Source organism: Cloeon dipterum, chromosome 3 (assembly GCF_949628265.1).
Source record: "Cloeon dipterum chromosome 3, ieCloDipt1.1, whole genome shotgun sequence".
In the NCBI taxonomy this organism is placed as follows: Eukaryota; Metazoa; Arthropoda; class Insecta; order Ephemeroptera; family Baetidae; genus Cloeon; species Cloeon dipterum.
In genome coordinates, this window is record NC_088788.1 from 1200490 (window position 1) to 1223274 (window position 22785).

The window sequence follows — 22785 nt, forward strand, 5'->3', positions numbered from 1 at the left end:
TGGCAGTCTGTCTTGGCTTGCTGGCCGAACATCTGGGCAGTGAGGCGTGTCTCCTTTTGAATTTTACAAGTTTGACAGCAGAAGAGGCAGGAAAAGCAGCGATCTCGGGTCAGCCGCCATGGCGATGGGCAAGGGGTTTCGGGTCTTCGAGAAAATCAACCCTCCCAACCCTTACAGCGTGCTGGTCGAGCAGCGAGGCAAGGACGACACCCTTCTGCTCGAGTCGCAAGCAGTGGCCGTGCTGTGTGAGTAAATAAACAAAGAAAAAAAGAAAGAAAGCCGCCCTTTCGTGCCCCGATTTGTGATCCGCCCCCGATTCCACCCCTTTGTGTTTTTCTGCGCCTAAGGTCAAAGGCAAAAAAGACAAGGTTCCGTGGGAACTGAAGTGTTTTTAATATTTAAAATAATAATAAAGAAATTCGTAAACAGATTATCATAATAATTTATTCCCGAATAAAAACTGATTTAATTTTCAGGTATTTATTTATTTCTCACAAAATTTCAGCCCAGCAAGAGACAGAATCAGTTAAACGTCAGTACACAAAGGTTTTGGACGCCTACGGATGTCTAGGAGTTCTCCAAATAAATGCCGGTGTGTATTTTCCTGCAAATTTTTATATATTTACTTTTATTAAACGTTTGACCTCAGGCGACAGGCAGGTTCTGTACCTGGTGATGGTGACAGGCTGCGTGTCCATCGGCAAACTGTGCGACTCGGAGGTGTTCAGGGTGACGGCCACCACCTTCGTGAGCCTCAGCGGACAGCAGCAGGACGAGGAGCGAATCACGGAAGTGCGCAAGCTGCTCAACTCGGGCACATTTTACTTCAGCTGGTCCTCGTCCGTCGAGCCAATCGACCTCACCCTCTGCGCCCAACGCAAGAAAAATTCCAACCAGACAGACAACCGATTCTTCTGGTACTAAAATTTCGATAAAAAAATATATTTTACGTAAAAGTCGTAAAATAATTTTGGTCCTTCCAGTTTTTTTGTATTTTGTTGTAATTTCGTAGGAGTGTCATAATAACCTGATTTTTTAGTCTTTTTAAGACTGGTGAAATTTGAAAAATTAGAAATTGGATTTTTTTTGCATCTCTGAGACCATTAAAACTAATTTAAATTGTAACCCTGGCGTCAGGGTAGTTCCGGCATGCAATAATACACATTTTTCAAATTTACAATAATATTTCAATTGTCAGGAATCGAATGCTGCACGTGCACATGATGCGATTTGGCGTAAACTGCAGCCAGTGGCTGCTGAAAGCGATGGCCGGCAGCATCGAGATCAGGACTGTCTACGTGGGACACAGGAAGGCCGCCGTGGCCATCATCTCCCGTCTCAGCTGTGAAAGGGCCGGCACAAGGTCTGCTCTTTCCTAAAAAATTAAAAAAACACTGCTCTTAACAACCAAATTACTTAAGATTCAACGTTCGGGGCACCAACGACGATGGCTTCGTTGCCAACTTTGTCGAGACTGAGCAGGTGATTTACCTGGACCAGGAGGTGACCTCTTTCTTGCAGACGAGAGGCTCTGTGCCGCTTTTCTGGGAGCAACCTGGAGTGCAGGTGAACTTGAAATAAATTAATTAATTCAGACGGAAATTATCTGACTGCGATTTTAGGTCGGATCCCACAAAGTTAAAATGTCCCGGGGCTTCGACGTGTCCTGTCCAGCATTCGAGAGGCACATGCAGAATATGAAGGAGCGTTATGGACACCAAGTCATTGTCAATTTGCTTGGCACAAGCATGGTTGGATCCAAGGAAGGCGAAGCCACACTCAGCCAGTTGTTTCAAGTGAGTTGAAATGATTTTTTTAAATTTATCCTTCTCTACTAGTGGCAAATAATGGGCCTAAAAAACGCGGAATATCACGGCAATTCTAAAGAACTTTGGTTTTTTACCCTACGACCCATAGGAGCCAAGTTATTAATTTTTAGAGTCTAAAAACGCGATTTATGACATTTCAAACTTTTGTTTTCGGGGCCCAGGTGGAGCCCTATGGGCCGGATGGTTCCGATTTTTGTACGAATCGATTCCCCTTGGAGCGGCGCGTCCGCTCATGCCTGGGTTTTCCAAAATTGGACTATTTTTTGAATTTTTGCGAATTTTTTTCATCCGATGTTTCAAAAAAGTCAAAATTCTCTAAAATAAATTCCGGTCCAGGGCAAAAATTCAAAAACACTGCCTCCACAGTTGACGCAAAATTTATCTTGGATTATTTTAATACCAAATACGAGCCGATCTGATCAAAATCCTAGGAGGAGGTATATTTTGAACTCTAAATTACGCGATTTTCACACTTTTCCCCATGGAAAATAGAAAAATCACGTTTTTTCCCCAAATATAGCTGAATTAAATGGTTTTACTGACTTCATCACATGCAAAGGACCGCCGCCGTTCTGGAAACCGATTTTTAGATTTTTAGCTCCCATAGAAAAATTAAAATTCATTTTTTTCGGTTTTTCGGCTTCACGACGCGTGATGTTCCCAGCCGAAAATGGTTTTATTTTTCTTAAAATTCAGCCGTTCGTCCGATCGTCGGCTACGAACACACATTGGATAGGTCTCAGGCGGGGCTTTGACCTGCGGTTTCCTAATGACCTTTTTCAGGGTACACCGCGACCTGAGATGCGCTCCCGAACCGGATTTTAATACTTTGTAGTACTTCCAAGCACATTTAGCGATACTCGGCCGCGATTTTTCATCCTAACCTTTCATTGACCTTCCTCAGGTCGCGCGACCTGTGGTTTTACCGGCGCCGTCGCTTATATTTGAATCTTTTGGCCAATTTTGCCGCCTCGACTGACACTTTCTCCGACGGACAGCGCTAGCCACTTGTCCTTTATAAAATTTATTTACATTAATCTTATTTTGCTATTGATTTTTTTCAGGCGCACCACAGAGCATGCGGGGAGCACAGGGAAGTGCCGCACCTGATCTTCGACTATCACCAAGAGTGTAAAGGCGGCAACACGCAAAAACTGTCCAGGCTGATGAACAAAATGCGACGGCACTTTGACGCCTTTGGCATTTTCTGCGCAAGGGCTGATCAGGTGCACAGCATCCAAAGAGGCACGGTCCGCACCAACTGCCTCGATTGCCTGGACAGGACCAACTGCGTGCAGACCTTTTTGGGTCTGGAGGTTAGTGAATAAAGGCGAGATTTTAAAATTTAAATTAAAATTTTCTCCCGCAGAATCTGAACAAGCAATTGGGCTTTTTAAATCTGATGGAGAAGCAGCAGATTGTGTCCCGGTTTGAGGAGGTTTTCAGGCAGATGTGGATCAACAACGGCAACGAAGTCAGCAAGATTTATGCTGGCACTGGAGCCATCCAGGGTGGCTCAAAGGTGAGGCTTGAATTAATAACGAATTCCAAAAGTTGATTTAAACCTACCTAGACGGAAAAAATTTGAAATTAGGCTGGAATTTCTAACAATTAAATTATAAAAAAATGAAAACTCGGTTTTTTAATACTAGTTAATGGACGGAGCGCGCTCAGCGGCCAGAACAATCCAAAACAACCTTTTGGACAACAGCAAACAAGAGGCCATCGACATCCTGCTGGTCGGCTCGAATCTAAACAGCGAACTGGCCGATCGGGCCAGAATCCTTCTTCCGCAAGTCCTCCTTCATGGTAAAATGCTTTTACTCTAAATAATAATTTTAATACACTCATATTTTGCTTTGCAGCTCCGACGCCAGTGTTGCGGGAGATGTGTAAAAGGTACTACGAGTACTCTAGTCCCACTAGTCTGCGCATTTCGGTCGGCACGTACAACGTCAACGGAGGCAAACACTTCCGCAGCGTCGCCTACAAGGACGTCTCGCTCGCGGACTGGCTGCTGGATGCGCAGAAAATCGCCAGATCAAATTGTATTTCGAGCCTAATTGCATTTTGAGAGGAATAATTAATTTTTTTATCGCAGCAATGGTCGATTTGTCTCATCCAGATGACATTTCGCTGAAGTCTTCGGACATATTCGCCATTGGATTTGAGGAAATCGTCGATTTGAACGCGAGCAACATCATGGCCGCCAGGTAATTAAATGATTTTTGTTTGGGACTTTTTGTTCAATTAATTTCTGCAGCACTGAAAATGCAAAGCTGTGGGCGGAGGAACTGCTGAAAGTGCTGTCCAGAGATCACAAATACGCACTTGTGACCTACGTCCAGCTGGTCGGTGTTTGTCTCTATCTGTTCGTCAGACCCGAACTGGCGCCGTACCTCAGAGACGTCGCGGTTGACTCGGTTAAAACTGGTCTTGGAGGAGCAACAGGTATGACTCTTTATTTTCTTTTGGTTTCGAATTACATTTTAATTTAATCAGGCTGTTTCCTGGAGAGATTTGATCCAGTCGATTTTTTGGTGGGTTGTTCGGGGTGTCATTCTAACCCTGGAGTTTCAGCAGACGAAAATAACTTGAAAATTGCCGACGATATCAAATCTCTCATGGAAACATCCACATTTTAACTGTTTTTAATTTTTATAAATTTATTTTAAAGGCAACAAGGGTGGTGTTGCGATTCGGTTTGTGCTTTTCAACACGTCGATGTGCTTCGTGTGCGCGCACTTTGCCGCCGGCCAGTCTCAGGTGAACGAGCGGAACGCCGACTACGCCGAAATCACCAGAAAAATCGCCTTTCCCATGGTTTGTGTGCTTCAAATGCCTCTCACTAAAATTCTAACTGCCTGGTTTTGACGCAGGGTCGCAGTTTGAATTCGCATGATTACGTGTTTTGGTGCGGAGATTTTAATTACCGCATCGACATGGACAAGGATGAAATTAAGGAGTTGGTCAAGAAAGGAGATCTCCAACAAATCCTGCTTTGTGATCAGCTCAAGGTGCGTTTTTAATTTTCAAATAAAATATATCTAATTTTTATTCGACGTCCAGAAAGCTCAAGCAGAAGGCAACTGTTTCAAGAACTACATCGAGGGAGACGTCGAGTTCCCGCCCACATACAAATACGATGTATTTTCCGACGACTTTGATACGAGTGAGAAGGCCAGAGCACCCGCCTGGACCGATCGAATCTTGTGGAAGCGCAGGAAACAAATTGCGGACGATGGTAGGCGTCCCACTGGCGTGAAAAGCTAGATAATTTAGCCTATTTTCGCTGCAGCCCTGGTTAAGGATTGGAATCCTGGAGTTTTGGCTCATTATGGCCGCGCGGAGTTGAAGCAAAGCGATCACAGACCAGTGATTGCCATCATCGACGTCGAGGTTCTCAAAGTGGACGAAAGTCGCAGGCACCAGGTTTGTCAAGCATTATTTTTTAACACTTTTAATTTAGTAAAACAACAGCAGAGCACTTTTTGCGAGTTCAGGGCAGGCGTGAGGCGTGGGATACCAAATTGTCCTCTGAGCTAAAAATTTACAAATCCGGCCCCTCGATCGAGCCCGTTCCCTATCTTTCCGTGTAATTATCGCATATTTTGGGGGCCGGCGGAGGAAGCAACTAAACGTAAGAAACGCAAAATTTCACGGCGAGTCTGTTAAATTTTGGTTTTTTACTTTGCGACCCATGGGAGCAGAGTTAGAAATTTTTTAAGTCGAAAAAACGCGATTTTGTGACATTTCAAACATTTATTTTCGGGGCCCAGGTGGGGCCCTATGGGCTGGATGGCGCCAATTCAAGTACCAATCGACGCCCCTTGGTGAGACACGTTCGCCCGTGTGCGGTTTTTAAAAATCAGACCATTTTTCGAATTTTAAATAATTTTTATCGGCTGAATTTTCGAAAAGGTCGAAATTTTCTAAAAATGGTTATATTTTTATTTAAATTTGGCTATTCGTCTGATCATCAACTACGACCCCTCATCAGACAGGTCTTGGACCGGGCTTTGACATGGGCTACCCTAACGACCTTTATCAGGGTACCCCGACCTGAGATCCTCTTCTAGGCCGATTTTTAATGCTTTTTCAGTACTTTCGAGCACTTTTGGCGATAATCAACGTGTTATTTCATCCTTTCCCGTCACCGACCTTTCTCAGGTCACGCGACTTGAGGATTTTTTTGTGTTTTTGCCGGCGCCGTCGCTTTTATTTGAGTCTTTTCGCCGCCTCAATGAACATTTGCCCGAAGAGCTGGCGCGAAGCGCCCATCTATCGGCCCGAATGGTCCAAGCCACTAGTAAATATTTTAAATCACGTATGTTTTTCGGTTTCAGGTTTTGCTGAACGTTCTCCAGCAGCAAGGTCCACCAGACGCCACTGTTGTGGTGCGAGTCGAGGACGTGAAAGACGAAAACGAGGCTGTCTCGCTCTTCACAGACGAATTCATGATGGAGCTGTTGCAAGAGCTTTCCCAGGTCGGCGAGGTCATCCTGGTTCGGTTCGTCGAGGAAACCATGTGGGTCACATTCAGGGAGGGCGAATGCGCCCTGGCAGCCGCAAATCGGGGACGCCTTTCGGTAAAAAAGCAATTTTATTTTTATCATTTGAAGAACAAAAAAAAACTATCGTAATATCTCGCAACTAAAAAAATTAATTATCTGATTTCAGTTGTGCGGTCACCGAGTGCAGCTCAACTTGAAAACGCCAGACTGGCTGCAGCTTTCGCAATTAGAGACCGCCCTGTGCAGCAACAACACGCAGCCCTTGTGCGACATGGAGCCCATTTCTGGCCTCACCGACATCACGGATCTTTCGCAAGGTAATATTATTAGAACGCTAAAAGCTTGAGATTTTATTTTAAATTTTAAACAGATCTGGAAGTTTCTGAACTGGCCGGGTTGGTGGACACGTCGCCAACGGAGCCGGAGGAGCCAAGGTGCGCGCCTCCGAACAGGCCGATGGCGCCACCTTCTCGGCCTCCGCTACCAAAGTCGCCGCAACCTTCGCCGCAAATGATCAGGAAGACAATGCCAAAGGTAGGGAGACTTATTTTAAATCCTCTTTAAATGCTCTTGGTAAATCTATTATCATTCTGTCGGTCTGAATTGATTTATAATTGCAGAAACGCTTAAAAATTTGATACAAATAAATGCGACTGAGAACATGAAATCACGAAAATCGGATAAACCTGTATCGAGACTTCTTTGCTTTAAAAGTTCTCAACGCTGGTTGGCTGCACGCAACCCGCATGTTAAGCTATCGCGCGATTGAAAATTCTTAGTGAGCTGTTGCTAGCTTTTACTGTCGAATCTGCGGACATGCGCGTTGCGTTCAACCAATCAGAGCCGAGGATTCTTCTAACTAAGAATTCTTGCGTCTTAAAATTCGCGAATAATAGTTGATTTAGATGCGAATGAAAACGCGAAAATCAAAGATTTCAGCAATCATTCTTTGCTTGAAGAATCCTCGACGCTGATTGGCCGACGCAACATGCGTGTTAGCAGCTGCCGCGCAATTTACAGCACATCATGCAACCACGGGAGCGTCCAGCCAATCAGCGTCGAGGATTTTTTGAGCAAAGAATTATTGCGATTGCGTGTTTCCATTTGTAATTTCATCAAATTTTAATGCGATTTAACGATTATAAATCGATCGATCACCTCTTTAGCTGCAAGTAGACCCTAATGAATCGGTTAGTTATGCTCATGAGAAGTAGAATTATCATAATTATGGTAAGCGATTTACCAGAGGCGTTTAATATGGTTTCTTAAGAAAGGAAAAAGGCATTCGAGACTTTTTTATATTCTTTTTAAGATCATAATGAAAATACCTCATTTTAGCTAAAAATGTCGGAATTTTATCTATCTTTTCAGGCTGGGGTGATCAGCGTCAACTTCAAGCCACAGGTGCCGCCCGCGCCAAGCCCTGCTGCCGCCGCCGCCGCCCCCGCGCCAGCAGAGTCCCCTCCAGAGGTGACCCCCGTGGTCGAGAAGAGCCCTCCGCTTCCTGAGCCAATGCAGCCGGAGGCGGTGTACGAAGAGATCGCAGAACCACCGATCGCTGCCCCCCTCGTGGCGTCCAGACCGCCTCCACCGCCCCCGAGACTCGACTCGGTGGAGGACGTGGGTCCGCCCCCGAGCATGGCGCCGCCCCAGTTGCCCTCGCGGCCTGCGCAACCGCCCCCGGCGGCCAAGGCGCCCGCGGGGCCGCCCATTCCCGGCCGCCCGCCTCCCATTCCCGTCAGGGTGGGCAACGTGCAGTTCCCGACCGGGGCGCCGCCCCCCATTCCGGCGCGCCAGCCTCCGAGGCCAAGCTGAATGCCAGAGTCAATTTTTTTGATTCCTCAGCAGACTTCTTCCGGTCAATTTTATTTTCTTTCCCAAGCGGTTTTTAGTTGAACCAAAATTTGATTATTTGTATCAAAAATCAATTCACCAGTGGTTTAAAACTCAAATGAATTTTTTGATGTGTTGAAAATAAAAATCAGTCCAGCCAATCACCGTATAAACGTCGGGAAATATTTTTTATCTCAAAAAATATTTTTCTTGTTTCTACGGCGATTGGCTGAACCGGATTTTGGTTTTCTGCACTTCAAATGAAATCATTTAAAGAGTAAGATTGAGTCCAAAATCACAAAGGAAGTATATCGGCTTTCGTAATAAAGGTGAATTAATTTAATTTATTCCAGGGCAGGTTAAAACATTAATGACTGTGCATCTGGACTGTTAAATTTCATTCAAAATGTTATTTCCGTTTCTCTAAATTTTAATATTTTTAGAAACATTCCAAAATGTTTTTTCTCGTACTTTTTTCTCGCCAGGCAGATTGCTTATAATTTTTCCTTTTTAAGAACTTTTTGTCCATTTGCTTTGCTTTTACTATTTTTTTCTGTATTCACAAAGAGGAGACTCGAAAAAGTCGTTGATCGCCATATTGCTTCCATAAGAACCAAAATGTTTGGTCTAAAGAATCAGTCTATTGATTTAAAATCGTAGAAACGCTTAAAAAGTTGATTAAAATGCGATTGAAAACACGGCTGGAAATCGGAAAAACCAGCAAGAATTCTTTATACTTGAGAAATCCTTGACGCTGATTGGTTGACGCAACCCGCACGTAAGCAGCTCCCGCGCACTTTAGTGCCGTTGCTAGGCAACCGCAGCAGCTGTTGACATGCGCGTTGCGTGCAGCCAATCAGCGTCGAGTTTTCTGTGAGCAAAGAATTCTTGCGTCTTTCTCCAATTTTCAGGTTTGTAATCAGATTTTTACACTTTTCTGCGATTCTAAATTTATAGATCAACTCATCAGCAAGAATTATTTGCTCAAAAATCCTCGACGCTGATTGGCTGGACACTCCCGTGGTTGCATGATGTGATGTAAATTGCGTGGGAGATGCTTACGTGCGTTTTGCGCCAGCCAATCAGCGTCGAGAATTCTTCAAGCAAAGAATTCTTGCTACTTTCTCCAATTTGCGTGATTTAAATCAACTTTTTAGGCTTTTTGTGATTGAAAATCGAAAGATAATACCTTTAGCTGCAAGCAGAGACCAAACAATTGGCATTAAGCACATTTTCAACAGAATTATAAGTGAATTACCAAAGGAATTTGGTTGTTATGGAAGGAAAAATTCATTTGCTGACTTTTTTTAGACTCTTTTAGGACACTACAGGTGTTAATTTTGTAGATTTTAAATCTACAAAACCATTCAAAATTATGAGATTTGATTGGATGGGAATTCCCATTGCGCGCCTGAATAGTTTTTATTCATTGCGTTTGTTATGCTTTTTGTCTATATTATAGTCGTCTGCTGGAAAGAATCGAATTTAATTTATTGTTAGTTGTACTGCTGGGCGCTATTTTAGTCAATTGAAGAAATAAATAAAATAAAATTGAAAATTCGTAATATGGTTGTCGGGATGTGCCAGTGAGATGCAACCTAAATCTCCTAACTTGAGTGTAAAAAAATTATATAATACACAATGTATAATGCTCGATCAGCCTCTCTCTCTTTTCCAAGGGAAAATCTAGTGTGTTCAACGGAGTTATATAAAAATATATTCTAGAAGGGTTTGCTAAATTCGAATTTCCTCTAGCAGAATAATGAGAACGCGTTACTTTGGCATTCCTACCTAGCCTCTATTGTGATATTTTGTCGCCTTTTTTAGCGAATGGTTAATTAATTAATTAATTAATTAATCTCCGATTATTAGTTTGTTGTTGTTGCTGTTGTTGGCTTCTTGTTTGAGTTGATTGTCTCGATCGATTTTGAATAATCAAGCGTGCAGATGACGTGTCTATAATCTCATCTCAACGACCAAAGATGTAACTGTTATTACGAAAAAATTAATTCAGATATATCATGTAAATGTATATGAATAATCACTCTCACACGTAACGGACAAAAGTACCATAAATATATAACTATATTTTGTGTGGGTGGACGAATAATGGCGTAGCGTAGGCCGTGTCGAAATTTGACATTATTAATTTATTTTGTGACGCAATAATCATGATTTGCTCAATTCTCCTTTGCATTCCTCTCGGCATTTAGGTTTGGCCTACGGACAAGTTGAATAAATTATTCTGTTGTAAAAGCGAAGACTCTAATCGTTAAGTAAAGCAAGCAAGAATGACAAAAAAATATAAAATGTTAATGTTGTTGTTGACGTGGATGTGGCGACGAGTTGCAACAAGTGTACAAGCGAACTTATTTATCTCGGATACAACACACATGCAGCAAAATAAATCACGTATATATCGCGAGATGCGCAAAATTTAATCATTTTTCGTCTCATTTCCTTTCACGTAATATTTTATTCCCTCGAAATTAAGAAACTTCCCAGCAGGGAGAGAATTTTATCGCGCCAGAGTGCGTCAACTTCCTAACCACAAAAGCCTCCGCTTGTTGAGCTTGTGTCAGGCTTTTTAGTACCGCAGAAATGTTTGGCTCGAAAGCAATCGTTGCTGTCGCGCTGATTTTTTTATCCCAGCAAATTGACTGTCTTAGAAACAATGCTCGACAACCGCAGGGTAGGCTTTAATCATAATCATTCACGGAATATTTTGCTAACTTCTAATTTAAACAGCTCTTCCGAACTTTCCACAAGCGTGTCCGGAAAGGTTTACTTGTCAAAAAGGTGTCCTACTCTATAGATGTTACTGCGAGTCGCTGAAAAAGGATCTATACTGCAGCCAGTCCCTCGGAGAAATTGTTCAGTGTCCAAAAGAAGTTCAAAATGGTGGTAATTAGAAAAATATTGAATTAATCATCAGTTCGCAGCATTAATGACCTGTCTTGAATATTTTGGTTCGGATCAAAGATCAATTCAAATCCGGAAAGCTGGATAAAAGTTGAATGACACTTACCAGGAAGTTTAAAATTGAAAGTGTTTTATTTTATGACAAAATTCAGACTCTAGCACAAGCCCTTACATTTCTGCGTTAAATTGTCAATTTGTAAAAACTGTAAAATATCATTCGACTCGTCTTACTGCGAGCAGATTCTAAATATGACAAGTTTTTTTTATATCCGACCACCCGCTTCCCTAACTTCCCGTGTGAAAAAATTGCCAAAACCTTGAATTTCGCCTCAAAAACCCAAGCAATCAACGTGTTTCAATGCGAAATTAAGTAAAATGCAGCCACAATCGCATATTTTGGGGGCGGACGGGGGCTGCAATTGAATAAAACAAATGTAGAATTTTACGGAGACTCTGAAAAACTTTAGTTTTTCACTTTACGACCCAGAGGAGCCAAGTTACTAATTTTTCAAGTCGAAAAAACGTGATTTGTGACATTTAAAAATTTTGTTTTCGGGGCCCAGGCGGAGCCCCATAAGCCAAACGGCGCCGATTTTTTGTACCAATCGATGCCCCTTAGTGAGGCGCGTTCGCCACTGTGCGGTTTTTCAAATTTTAAATCATATTTCGAATTTTTACGAATTTTTTCTGCCAATTTTTCAAATAAGTTGAAATTTTCTTAAATTTGTTTTATTTTTGTTAAAATTCGACTATTCGTCCGATCGTTGACCACGACCCCTTATCAGACAGGTCTTAAACGGGGCTTTGACCTGTGATACCCTAACGACCTTTTTCAGGGTACCCCGACCTGAAATCCGCTTCTAAGCCGGTTTTTTTATGATTTTTCAGAGATTTTTAATTAGTAACTTTTATTTCCGGGGCCCTATGGGCCGGAGGGTAATGATTATAGCACCAATGGATGCCCCTCGGTGAGGAGCATCCGTTCGTGTTTGATTTTCCAAAATCGGACCATTTTTCGAATTATTACGATTTTTTTTCGGCCTAAATTTCGAAAAAGTCGAATTATAAAAAACCCAGGGTAAATCGATGCGAAATTATTACTTCTATTTTTTTTAAATTCTGGTAAATTGTTTATCAAACACTTCCACGAATTGTTGCAAAAAACCTCATAATTTCCCCTTGTTAGATTGGGAATTCCAATAAATAACTGATATTCGATTTTAATTTATATTTTTATGCTAGAAACTCCTGCTGTGAAGAACGACACGAGCGCGGACACCAAAGCCGAGGCAAACCGCGAGGGCAAAATCCAGTTTGGCGGGAATGGCGGCAACGGCGGCAACAACAACCAGAACCAAGCCTCGCGTCCCGGCTACTTCGCTGGAGGAGCAGAGGGCGGACACGGACACTTCAACCCGAATCCGGAGTTCAACCCTGTCGGCTCATTCGGCAATAACAACTACCAGGACAATTTCAACCAGAGGCCGACGACGCGAACGACGACGACGCGGACGACCCGGTATCCAGACAGAAATAACGGAGAAAGCGGAAGCAGTAACCGCTTCAAAGCGCCGCAAGAGAAGTGTTCGAAGCCGATTGTGCTGGTCGTGCTGCTCATCTTCGTGGCCGTCATCGCCGCGGCGCTGATCGTGGCTCTGGTTGTCGTGGTCCGAAAGTACAAGCAGGCGCTGCACCAGATCATCCACATGAACGAACTCTACTCGTCCGTCGGCCTCGAGAAAAAGAACACTAATACTCTCGGGAAACTCGCAAAGTGATAACTTTTGGCTTGTTTCAATAAAATAAATAAATTATTTTAATTTTAAAAATGGTTGAGTAGTGTCTCTGCTGTCACAATTATTTAGCATGTGAAATAAAATGTTCTAATTTTTAGATGCAGTCTTTTTAGTGGATAAAAAGATGAGCATCTGATGGTCGAAAATTAGATTTTTTAAATGATGAGAAGTTAAGAAAATAAAAAAAAAACACTTCGTTTTCTAATTCAAGCGTCTTACATAATTTAAAAAATATATATTTAGAAAATTTTCATGAAAAAGTGTATCTGAAACATTCCGGAATTTAATTAATTAATTTTCTGGGAAAAATTCTAACATTCTGAACCCGGAATTTAGCGATTAAAAAATTTTGGCGAAAAATTAAAAATTTAATTTTTTGGTAATATTGCGAACGCTTAATCTGGTGTTCTAATTGTCAGAATTGTAAAAACTACCCACCAATCAACTCCTCTAAACCTCTCCTAGATAGCCAATGATTTTTGGGGGTGATCAACCCTCATTCCCCTTCCACATAATTCATTGAAGTAGCGATAAAAATCATTTTCCGCAAATTTCAGTAATCGCAAATTAATTAAAATACACCCCAAATAACCCCAAACGCCATCGGATATCTAAGGGAGGTTAAGATAAGTCGAATGGTGTTTAGTTTTTTTAATTGTGACGATTAGAACGCCAGATCTGGCAATTACAAATTGTTGGCAAAATTTAAAAAAATTAATTTTTTATTAATATTGGAGAGGGTTAATCTGGGGTTCTAACAGTCAGAATTGTAAAAACTGCCCACCGTTCGACTCGTCTCAACCTCCCCTAGATAGCCAAATGAATTTGAGGGTGATCAACCCTCATCCCCTTGCACCCCATGCATTGCAATAACGCTAAAAATCACTTTCAGCAAAATTTCTTACCAATCACAACTCTCATAAATTAATAAAAAAAACACCCAAAACTACCCCCTTTTACCCTTTAAAGATTAAAAACAAAGAATCTCTTTTTCTCCAGTCAATTTTTTATTTTAGAAATAGAAAAAATAAATAAATTAATTTTCTGTTCCTCTTCTTTGGGATTTTTAATCAAGAATTTAAATTAATTTTATTTGTTGTCTTGCATCAATTCGCTTTAAGCGAATTTAATTAGGAGAACTAACAATTTTTCCACGAAAATTACGTTTTTAGTCATGAAGGGGCTTGATTCATGCAATCAGAACATTAATAAGAGTCAAGTTCATTTGAAAAAGAGGCAGTACGTGTATAATTAGAAGCGAGTGCGCCTACTCGTACTCCGCCGCTACGTTTCCATCAATGAAGGGCTGCGTGCGCCACTCGAACCGGCCGACCTCACTGGCCGTCACTGCCGCGCGTGCTGCATTCTATTGATTTTCTAGCGGCGCTGCGAGAGGCCCGAATGAATCAGCATCGATGCCGGAAAAACTCAAATAAATCAAAAATCCCCCAAAATCAGAACAATTCACGAGAATTCCCCTCGTGATGAATCACCTTCTTATTTAATTTTTTTTATTTATTTCCTCTCGAAATAATTCATTGGAAAATCCATATTTACCGCAATCGCTGGATTTTCCCTGGGCGATTCGATGCGTGGGCGATGTCTGGGTCGTCGAGACAGGCATGCAGTAGCTGGGCAACGGCACGCACCCCATTGCACAGCCAGGGCACAAGCGAGTGGCTCGCGGGGGCATGTGAGCGCTCCCGGACGCACTGGACGCGCGGCGGCCGCTCGACAGAGCATGTGAGACCGCGGCCACACAGGCGGCCACGCGCCCCGGGCTCCGTGAGACGCACGCACTCCCTGCGCCACACGCACGCAACCGACCCTCGCCCGACGCGTGAGTACCCTGATTTTTATTCGTTTTTTGGCTTTAAATTTTATAATTTGTAATTTAGCCGCGGCGAAATAATGCCCGAGCTGGAAGACTTCTCGGCCATCTCGATTTGTGCCAACACCAATGAGATCATCTACAAAAACTTCCGGCCCACCAGGGCCAAGCTGGCGTTGGCCGTTTTCGTCCTGTCCGTCGTGTCGTTGGTCCTGGCGCTGCACACGCTCTGCTCCGCACAAACGCAAGTGAGTTGGAAAATGAGTCAGATATCCACCGCCGACACGCGACACACTTTCTTCCTGCGAAACTGGGTCACGCCGGGGCTTCCAAAGCCACACGGCATGCGTTTCTCCTGCGGTTGCTTGCACTCGACGCATAAATTATGACCAGTGTGCGATTGCAATCGCAATTTCAAGCGGAAATTTAATCGCAGTAAGAAATAAATAAATTTTTAATTTATTAAAAATTTATATTTATCTTACTGAGAGGCAAAATCTGGGGTTAAACTTTTTAACAGTTAAATCAGTCAACTTTAGATGCTGCGCAGTAAATTTGTGCGCATTGTAAGCATGCGCAGTATGTTCAGATCGTTTCTAAATCTTACTGGGAGTCTGAAACGCATCACTGCGCATGCGTGACCATAATCAAAACCTTCTGCGCAGTCGTAATTCCCACCGTGGTCCGGATTGCGATCTGTGTTGGTTTCCCGCCGGTCAGAAGTCATAATGGCGTCGAAATAATTCAGGCCAATCCAGTCGACCAATCAGAAGCGTCGAAAAAGGGGCGTGCCGACCTAATAATTTAATTCCCGCGTATTTTGTTACATTTCCATCAACCTGATGTGCCATCTAACGGTCGATTCGCCAATTACCGGGCTAAGCCGCAGTTTGTAAATATATAACAACCTGATTTTGGCATTTTAGAATCCTTCTGGGCATATCAGGGTGTTTCCTGAGCGCCCTTAAGGCTTCCAAAGAGTCGAATTGGAGATATTTAAAAATAAATAATTTAATAAAAAACACGCAAGTTTATAAATTTCAAAATTAATTAACTGATTTAGATTTTAAAATGTTGACTGTTTAACTAGGCATCTTTTGGCACAAAATTTAATGCTCTAGCTTCATGAGAACTCGAGATATTATCATCTTTTTCAATTCCGAAAAAAACTGCAAAACCCGTAATTTAAAAAAAATGTTCAAAGGGTTAAAAAATTATTATTAATGGATTTATGTATGTGATTTAATCTGTAATAATTTCTGCAAGGTTCAAAGTCCATTTTTTATTTATAATCATGAGATTAATTGCTAGAAAATTGAAAGGATTGTGTGAAAACCTCGTTCAAATATTAATTCAGCTGAAGAATCGAGCTATTGATTTTCCGCGTTGAAAGTTGCGACGCGCAGTAAAGAGCGGATTGGCTGCCAATTTATGCAACAGTCTGCCTGCCTACACATTGACTCACCTTGCTCTTGAAACGAAACGAGTCACGTTAGGCAACCGGCGCTGCACGCCGACCAGACGGGTTGCGTAAGCGAGCTTGCAGGCGAGCCACAGCAAATGCGCATTATTTCGCCTCTTGTCTGGCGCAATAAGAGGGTGATTACATTTCAGCTTACGATTGCAGGTTTTCATTTACTCGTCTGAGACGTCAATCTACCTTAATTCCGGCGATCGATCCTCGTCCATCCACGCCTCCCTGCAGAAACACGAGCAACAACGGCTGATTCAGGTATTAATTAAAAAGTTGTGCTGCAATTTCATTTTTGACACTTGAAATGGATTCCTAGAGGGTAGAATTAGGTTAAAAAGCTAATTCGTTCGACAGGACAGCTGAAAATCGGTTGAAAATAAAAATAAAGCCGTTATTTTGGCGCCTTTTTTAAGAAGCAACGACAGCAGCGCCACTGTGACAGCTAGGATCAACAGAGATGTTTCTTTCGACTTTTGGCTACTAAATTTTTTGATGTATGTGCGTGAAACCGAAATGTTTTGCGTCGAAACAGCTGAAGAGTGCACTTTAAGGGGCGTGGTGCACCGCAATATTGTATTACCTCGGTTACGCCCCCCTCTTCAGCTGTTTCGACTCCGAATATTTCGATTTCTCGCACGCAAATTAAAAATCGAAAGAAACATTGACTACTGGCTACCTCCGCTGGCTGTCGCTGTGGCGCTGCTGTCTCGAAATTCGTCAAACAGCCAATCAGAGGCGTTCTTGGCGCACTTTTTGAAAAATTCAGACCAAAAACCACAAAAATTAACGGTTTTAGCTCCTCATGACGAATTCTAACACTCAGGATATGCAATAAAAAAATAAAAAAATCAATTATTACCAGGAGGTGCGCAACACCGACTTTGGCGACGGCTCCGGCGGCGGTAGGTCGCGGTCGGAGCGTCCGCAACGCCGCCTTCCGCACGTGCTGATCATCGGGGTGCGCAAGTGCGGCACGCGGGCGCTCCTGGAGATGCTGAACCTGCACCCGCGCATAGTTAAAGCGAGCGGCGAGGTGCACTTCTTTGACCGCGACGACAACTACCGCCGCGGCCTCGAGTTCTACCGCGCCAAGATGCCCGAGTCGTACGAGCGGCAGATTACCATCGAGAAGAGTCCCAGCTACTTCGTCACGTCCGAGGCGAGCGAACGCATCCGCGCCATGAACGCCTCCATCAAGCTGCTGCTCATCGTCAGGGAACCCGTCGTCAGGGCCATCTCGGACTACACCCAATTAAGGTATTAAACTTAAGACCATCTTTGATTAAGTTTCTGAGCCCACCAATCGTTTCTTGAGGGTCAAATTAGGTAAAATGGATGTTTTTTACGGCCAAAAAGTGCAGCGTGACGTGCGAACTTTTTTTCCCGCCAAAACAAATGAATGCGAGAAGTGCGCATGCGTCAGAGCTGGTTTGAATACTTGCAGACAGACCGCAGCTGTACGAATGACTTCTTTGGCTGATCTGATGCATGCGCACTTCTCGCATTCACATTGTTTTGGCGGGAAAAAAGTTCGCACGTCGCGCTGGACCTTTTGGCCGGATAAAACATCCACTCTACCTAATTTGACCCTCAGGAATCGATTGCTGAGCTCAGAATCTTCGTCAAAACGGTCTTTAAAGTCAAAAGTTAATTTTTCTTTTTGCAGATCTCACACGCCGACGCGGGTGCCTTCGAACGCATCGTCACCGAGCCACGACCAGAGTTTCGAGGAGCTGGCCGTGCGGGCCGACGGCACCATCAACGAGTCGTACCGGCCGATCGCGCTCTCCATTTACCACAACTTCATGTCCATCTGGCTGGAGACATTCTCGCGCAGTCAAATCCTCATCGTCAGCGGCGACACGCTGATCACGCGGCCGGCGACCGAGTTGGCAAAGATCGAGTCCTTCCTCAACATCGAACCTCGACTCGGACCCAGGAATTTCTACTTCAACAAAACTAAAGGTGAGGGAATAACACTTTGAAACACTTTTTTTAATTGATTTAAATCGATTTTTATCGTTATTGCAATGCATGGGGTGGAAGGGGATGAGGGTTGGTCACCCCCAAAACCTTTTGGTTGTCTAGGGGAGGTTGAGACAAGTCGAATGATGGGTAGTTTTTGTAATTCTGACAATTAGAACCGCAGATTAAGCTTGCGCAATATTGCCAAAAAATTAAATTTTAATTTTTTTGCCAACAATTTGTAAACGCCAAATCTCTGGTTCTAATTGTCAGAATTACAAAAACTAAACACCATTTGACTCTTCTCAACCTCCCTTAGATAGCCGATGGAATTTTGGGGTAGATTTTTATTGAATTTAATTAATCAGTTTTGCTGAAAACGATTTTTCCTTAACTTCAAAGCACGGGGTGGAAGGGGGATGAGGGTTGATCACCCCCCAAACCCCTTTGGCTCTTTAGGGAAGGTCTAGACGTGTCGAACGGTGGTTAGTTTTTTCAATTCTGACAATTAGATGCCGAGATTTGGTCCTCACAAAATTGGAAAAAATGACTTTCGTCTTGAATTTCTGCGGATGAATAAAAACCGAAATATCGATCGTGTTTAGGGTTCTACTGCATCAAGAACGCGTCGGCCGACAAATGCCTGAAGGACACGAAGGGCCGGAAGCACCCAGACGTGAATCCAGACGTCATCTCGAAACTGCGCCGCTTCTTCAGTTCGCACAATCAGAAGTTTTACGAGCTGGTCGGCGAGGACTTTGGGTGGCCAGAGTCTTAGCCGCGGCAAAAATTGAGCAACGAATTTATCTTTCAGCTGATTTTAATCATCATCCACACCGGTTTTCAGTTCGGGCGGGCGAGACCAAGTGCCAATTCGATTAAGGAAAATAATGTAAAATTCTCGTGGCGGTGCGGCGTCGGCGCGGATTAAAATCAGAGAGTTCCTCGCGTTAGTTCCTCAACGAAAGAAAGAAAGAACGAAAAGCGCCGCTGCACCGACTCGACACTGACGAACGGACAAACAAAACGCGATTTTACGACAGCAGCTTTATGAAAATGAAAAATTTATATACTATACAACAAAAACACATATCAAGACGCGGCGCGCGAGCTCGACGAGCGACAAACGCGCGCGCACGCGCACTTTTAACGCATATTAAAATTATATTATATAAATATATCCTCTCACGCAGAATATCGTTACCATATCAAAGGATTTAAGAAGAATTTCGGAAATTTCAAAGTCTGAATGAACACATATCAACTCGGAGTATTATTACGCGAGTTTTACTAATTGTTAAGCAGTTACTAACGTAGGCTAATTAAATCCAATTTTGTCGTTGAAGGAGAAGGCTTGCAAAATGCGGGGCAAAATTCTAAATTTTGACACGTGGGTTTTTGAAACGGCGTCAAAACGGTGATTGCTTTCGGTACATTTTGAAAAAACAGAGGTATTTTTTGTGCCTGTTTGAATATAATCAGGGCGACCGCTAGATGGCTAGAAATGTACGTATTTAGCGCCAGGATTCAAGTTTTAATAAATTAAAAAAATTGGTTGAAATGAAAAAGAAAATGGTGCCACGGGTTTTTTCTATTGGCTTGAGCGTCCAAATCGTAGCTGCAGTTCCTTCAAACGGGTGGCACCAGTTATTGGCATTCAATTTTACAAAAGGCTGTTTTTCTTAATGATCCTTTTTGGCTAAAATAGTTTTAAAGACTACATTTTGGGGGAATCCGAAAAATATGGTGTTTTTCGCTGCCATAAACCAAAGATGACAGGTTTTTTTGTTGTTTGCAAGATTCAGAATTTTAAACTGCCTTAGTATGCTTAAAGACCATCTTTGACGAAGATTCTGAGCCCACCAATCGATTCCTGAGGGTCGAATTAGGTAAAGTGGATGTTTTTTCCGTTAAAAACACCCAGCATGACGTGCGAACTTTTTCCCCGCCAAAACAATATGAATGCAAGAAGTGCGCATGCGTCAGCGCTGGCTGGATGTGACAAAGAAGTCATTCGTACTCTTTGCAAGAGCTCAAACCAGCTCTCACGCATGCGCAGTCATCGCAAATACGTTCAAATTGTTTTGGCGGGAAAAAAGTTCGCACGTCAAACTGGACTTTTTTAACGGAAAAAACATCAACTTTACCTAATTCGACCCTCAGGAATCGATTGGTGGGCTCAGAAACTTCGTCAAAGACGTTCTTTGGCGAGTTTTCTATAAATTGAAGCTCTATTTTGAATTTTTACGAGTCCATATTTCAATTTTAAAACCTCGTAGCGTTTAAATCCGTAGAAAATCTCCAAAATTCGCGATACCAGACAAATTTTCAATATGGCAGTTAGAAAACATCATTTTTACGGATTAAAAGGTGCAAAATGAATTCCAAAAGAGCAAATTATGACCTCAATATATAACATTAGGATATTTTTACCGCACCAAATTCAACTTGATTTAACAAATGTTTTTTAAGAACTGAAAGTTGGACTATTTCCATCATGAGATTATTGTTTAATTTTCTTGCGCACTAAATTTATGTGTAGTATTTGCGACGCAAGAGATTGCCGTACAGGGTCTTTCATTCCCATCTATATAAATTTGAAGCAATAAAATCACAATGATTGTGAATAACGGCTCGGTATCTGATTATTCAAAGAAAAGATCGAAGATTTAGATTAATTTACACCGACACGCACAAATTTTGTTGTGGTGAAAAATGTTTTGTTACAAGATTTAGGTAATTGAAAATTACCTCCCGCGCGCAAACTGCTGTTAAACTGGATGTTAGCGAATTTCCTTCTCATGTGGTAGTTTTTAAGGGTTGGCCGGAGAATGTTATCGAGGAGAATGACGGAATATACCTATTAGGAATACATATTTTAAAATAGTAGATTTAAAACTCTTACTCGCACGAAGTTTCAAGCTTGAATGTCGCACGATCGTTACCGAATTTCCTTCACGTACACCTCAATCATCACGTGTTTTACAGAGTGTGCATATATCAAAGCTATTTTTGACTCCTCCAATGTTTCAAGACATATCACGAGAAAAAGAGGCCAAAATATTTCATTAAAATGGAGATACATCCAAGTTCAAAACGCGAGTTTTAAATAACAAAGTGTTGAATTGCCAGCAGAGTTTATATTAAAATACACACACACATGATACACATACACACAAGTCTGTTAAAGCAGCACTGGAAATTACACTTAATTTTGACACTGCCAATCACTTCCTTAGGCTCGAGATTAATTAAAAAAAATTAGATCCAGAATAAAGATGGCAGCGCCGCAGCCGCACAGCGACAGTCAGTGCAATAGGGCTGAAGAGGGGGCGTAACCGAGGGAATAAAATATGGCAGCGTGGAGAAGAATTCACTGCTCGCCCTCGCCGCCCATAGTGGTGCGCCGCCATATTGCATTCCTTCAGTTACGCCCCCCTCTTCGCCTGTTTTGACGCCGAATCTTTCGATTTCACGCGCGTACATTGAGAAATCAAGTACTTTTTAATACCAAAAATTCAATCGAAGGAAACATGGCTGCTGGCTACCTCCGCTGACTGTCGCAGTGGCGCTGCTGTCTCGAACTTCGTCAAACAAGCCAATCAGAGGCGTTCTTGACGCACTTTTTGATTTTTCAGACCAAAAACCGCCAAAATTAACGTTTTTTTTTCGAGGTATTGATTGATTTAAACCTCTGGAATCGATTGGCAGTGTTGCAGAAATGAAATTCTAGTGCTGCTTTAGCCAATAATGTTGAATATAATTAGTTCGAAGCCACGACTATATTTTTATTAAATCCAAATACACAATGACGATGAGAGACTAATTCAGTCCTGCGGTTCAATAAGTTGCTTTTGCGAAAAAGCTTCTCACGACACGTTTTAGAAAGAGATAATTATTAAAAGAGTCGCTTTAGAGGGTACAAACGAAACTCACATTCTACTACAATCATGTTTTAAATGTCGCCGCCGGAAGAAAAAAAAACAGTTGTTTTACCGCCAGAAATCTGTCCAAACGAAGAACAAAACATATCAAAATGATCAAACAAAAAGCAAATCGTCTTTCTTGGAGCTGAAAATAAAAGGGAGAATTTTTAAAAACTAACACGCAAATAATAGCAGAGGTGAGAATGAAATGAGATATTTTTGCTTGAAATCTTAGGCAACTCCTAGATTAGCGTTTAGAATCTCGGTGTGCCGTCGCGTGGGAATGGAAATGAAAAGATGAGCTGTTGAATAATAGCGAAATTCACTTCAGAACGTAGGGCGTAGTTTTAAGAAGAAACAAAAAACGAAGGCTTTGTAATTCATTGCATGCGTTGGCAGAGTGAAATAAAAAAAGATTATTGTTCACCGAATAAAATTGGAAACGACCAAAAAATGTTTTCTGTGTTATTTCCCTCACCCAGAATAAATACACAAGTTAATGAGAGAGTACAAATCATGTTACCTAGTTTCATTGAATTTTAATTGCGTCCCTTTGCATTTACGTTTTTTAAAACATTTTCTTGTCTAATTTAGTTGCCCAGGTGTTCAAAAGAAAAGCACCCGCGCACTGAATAACTGTTCGGTGACACAGTTTTCATCCCGCATCATGTTTTATGCGAGATGAAGTAGCATTG

The 22785-nt window shown here is 42.3% G+C and overlaps 3 protein-coding genes across 3 annotated transcripts; all 3 read left to right on the forward strand.

Annotated features, from left to right (window-relative positions):
- Window positions 1-30: 30 nt before the first annotated feature.
- Window positions 31-10617, forward strand: Synj (synaptojanin). The gene is made up of 20 exons (XM_065483407.1): window positions 31-245; window positions 506-592; window positions 650-917; window positions 1199-1363; window positions 1422-1566; window positions 1623-1796; window positions 2894-3145; window positions 3199-3351; window positions 3482-3638; window positions 3695-3877; window positions 3931-4042; window positions 4093-4280; window positions 4507-4652; window positions 4709-4846; window positions 4899-5073; window positions 5128-5261; window positions 6176-6418; window positions 6510-6660; window positions 6714-6877; window positions 7715-10617. Exons 1-20 carry the CDS (start codon window positions 119-121, stop codon window positions 8156-8158), a joined length of 3606 nt encoding a protein of 1201 aa, XP_065339479.1. The 5' UTR covers window positions 31-118; the 3' UTR covers window positions 8159-10617.
- A 27-nt stretch (window positions 10618-10644) lies between these two features.
- LOC135939180 (uncharacterized) lies at window positions 10645-12983 on the forward strand. The gene is made up of 3 exons (XM_065483408.1): window positions 10645-10868; window positions 10925-11080; window positions 12341-12983. Exons 1-3 carry the CDS (start codon window positions 10778-10780, stop codon window positions 12874-12876), a joined length of 783 nt encoding a protein of 260 aa, XP_065339480.1. The 5' UTR covers window positions 10645-10777; the 3' UTR covers window positions 12877-12983.
- A 1531-nt stretch (window positions 12984-14514) lies between these two features.
- Window positions 14515-22607, forward strand: Hs3st-A (Heparan sulfate 3-O sulfotransferase-A). The gene is made up of 6 exons (XM_065487012.1): window positions 14515-14734; window positions 14793-14973; window positions 16353-16457; window positions 17062-17456; window positions 17866-18164; window positions 18770-22607. Exons 2-6 carry the CDS (start codon window positions 14806-14808, stop codon window positions 18940-18942), a joined length of 1140 nt encoding a protein of 379 aa, XP_065343084.1. The 5' UTR covers window positions 14515-14734; window positions 14793-14805; the 3' UTR covers window positions 18943-22607.
- Window positions 22608-22785: the final 178 nt, after the last annotated feature.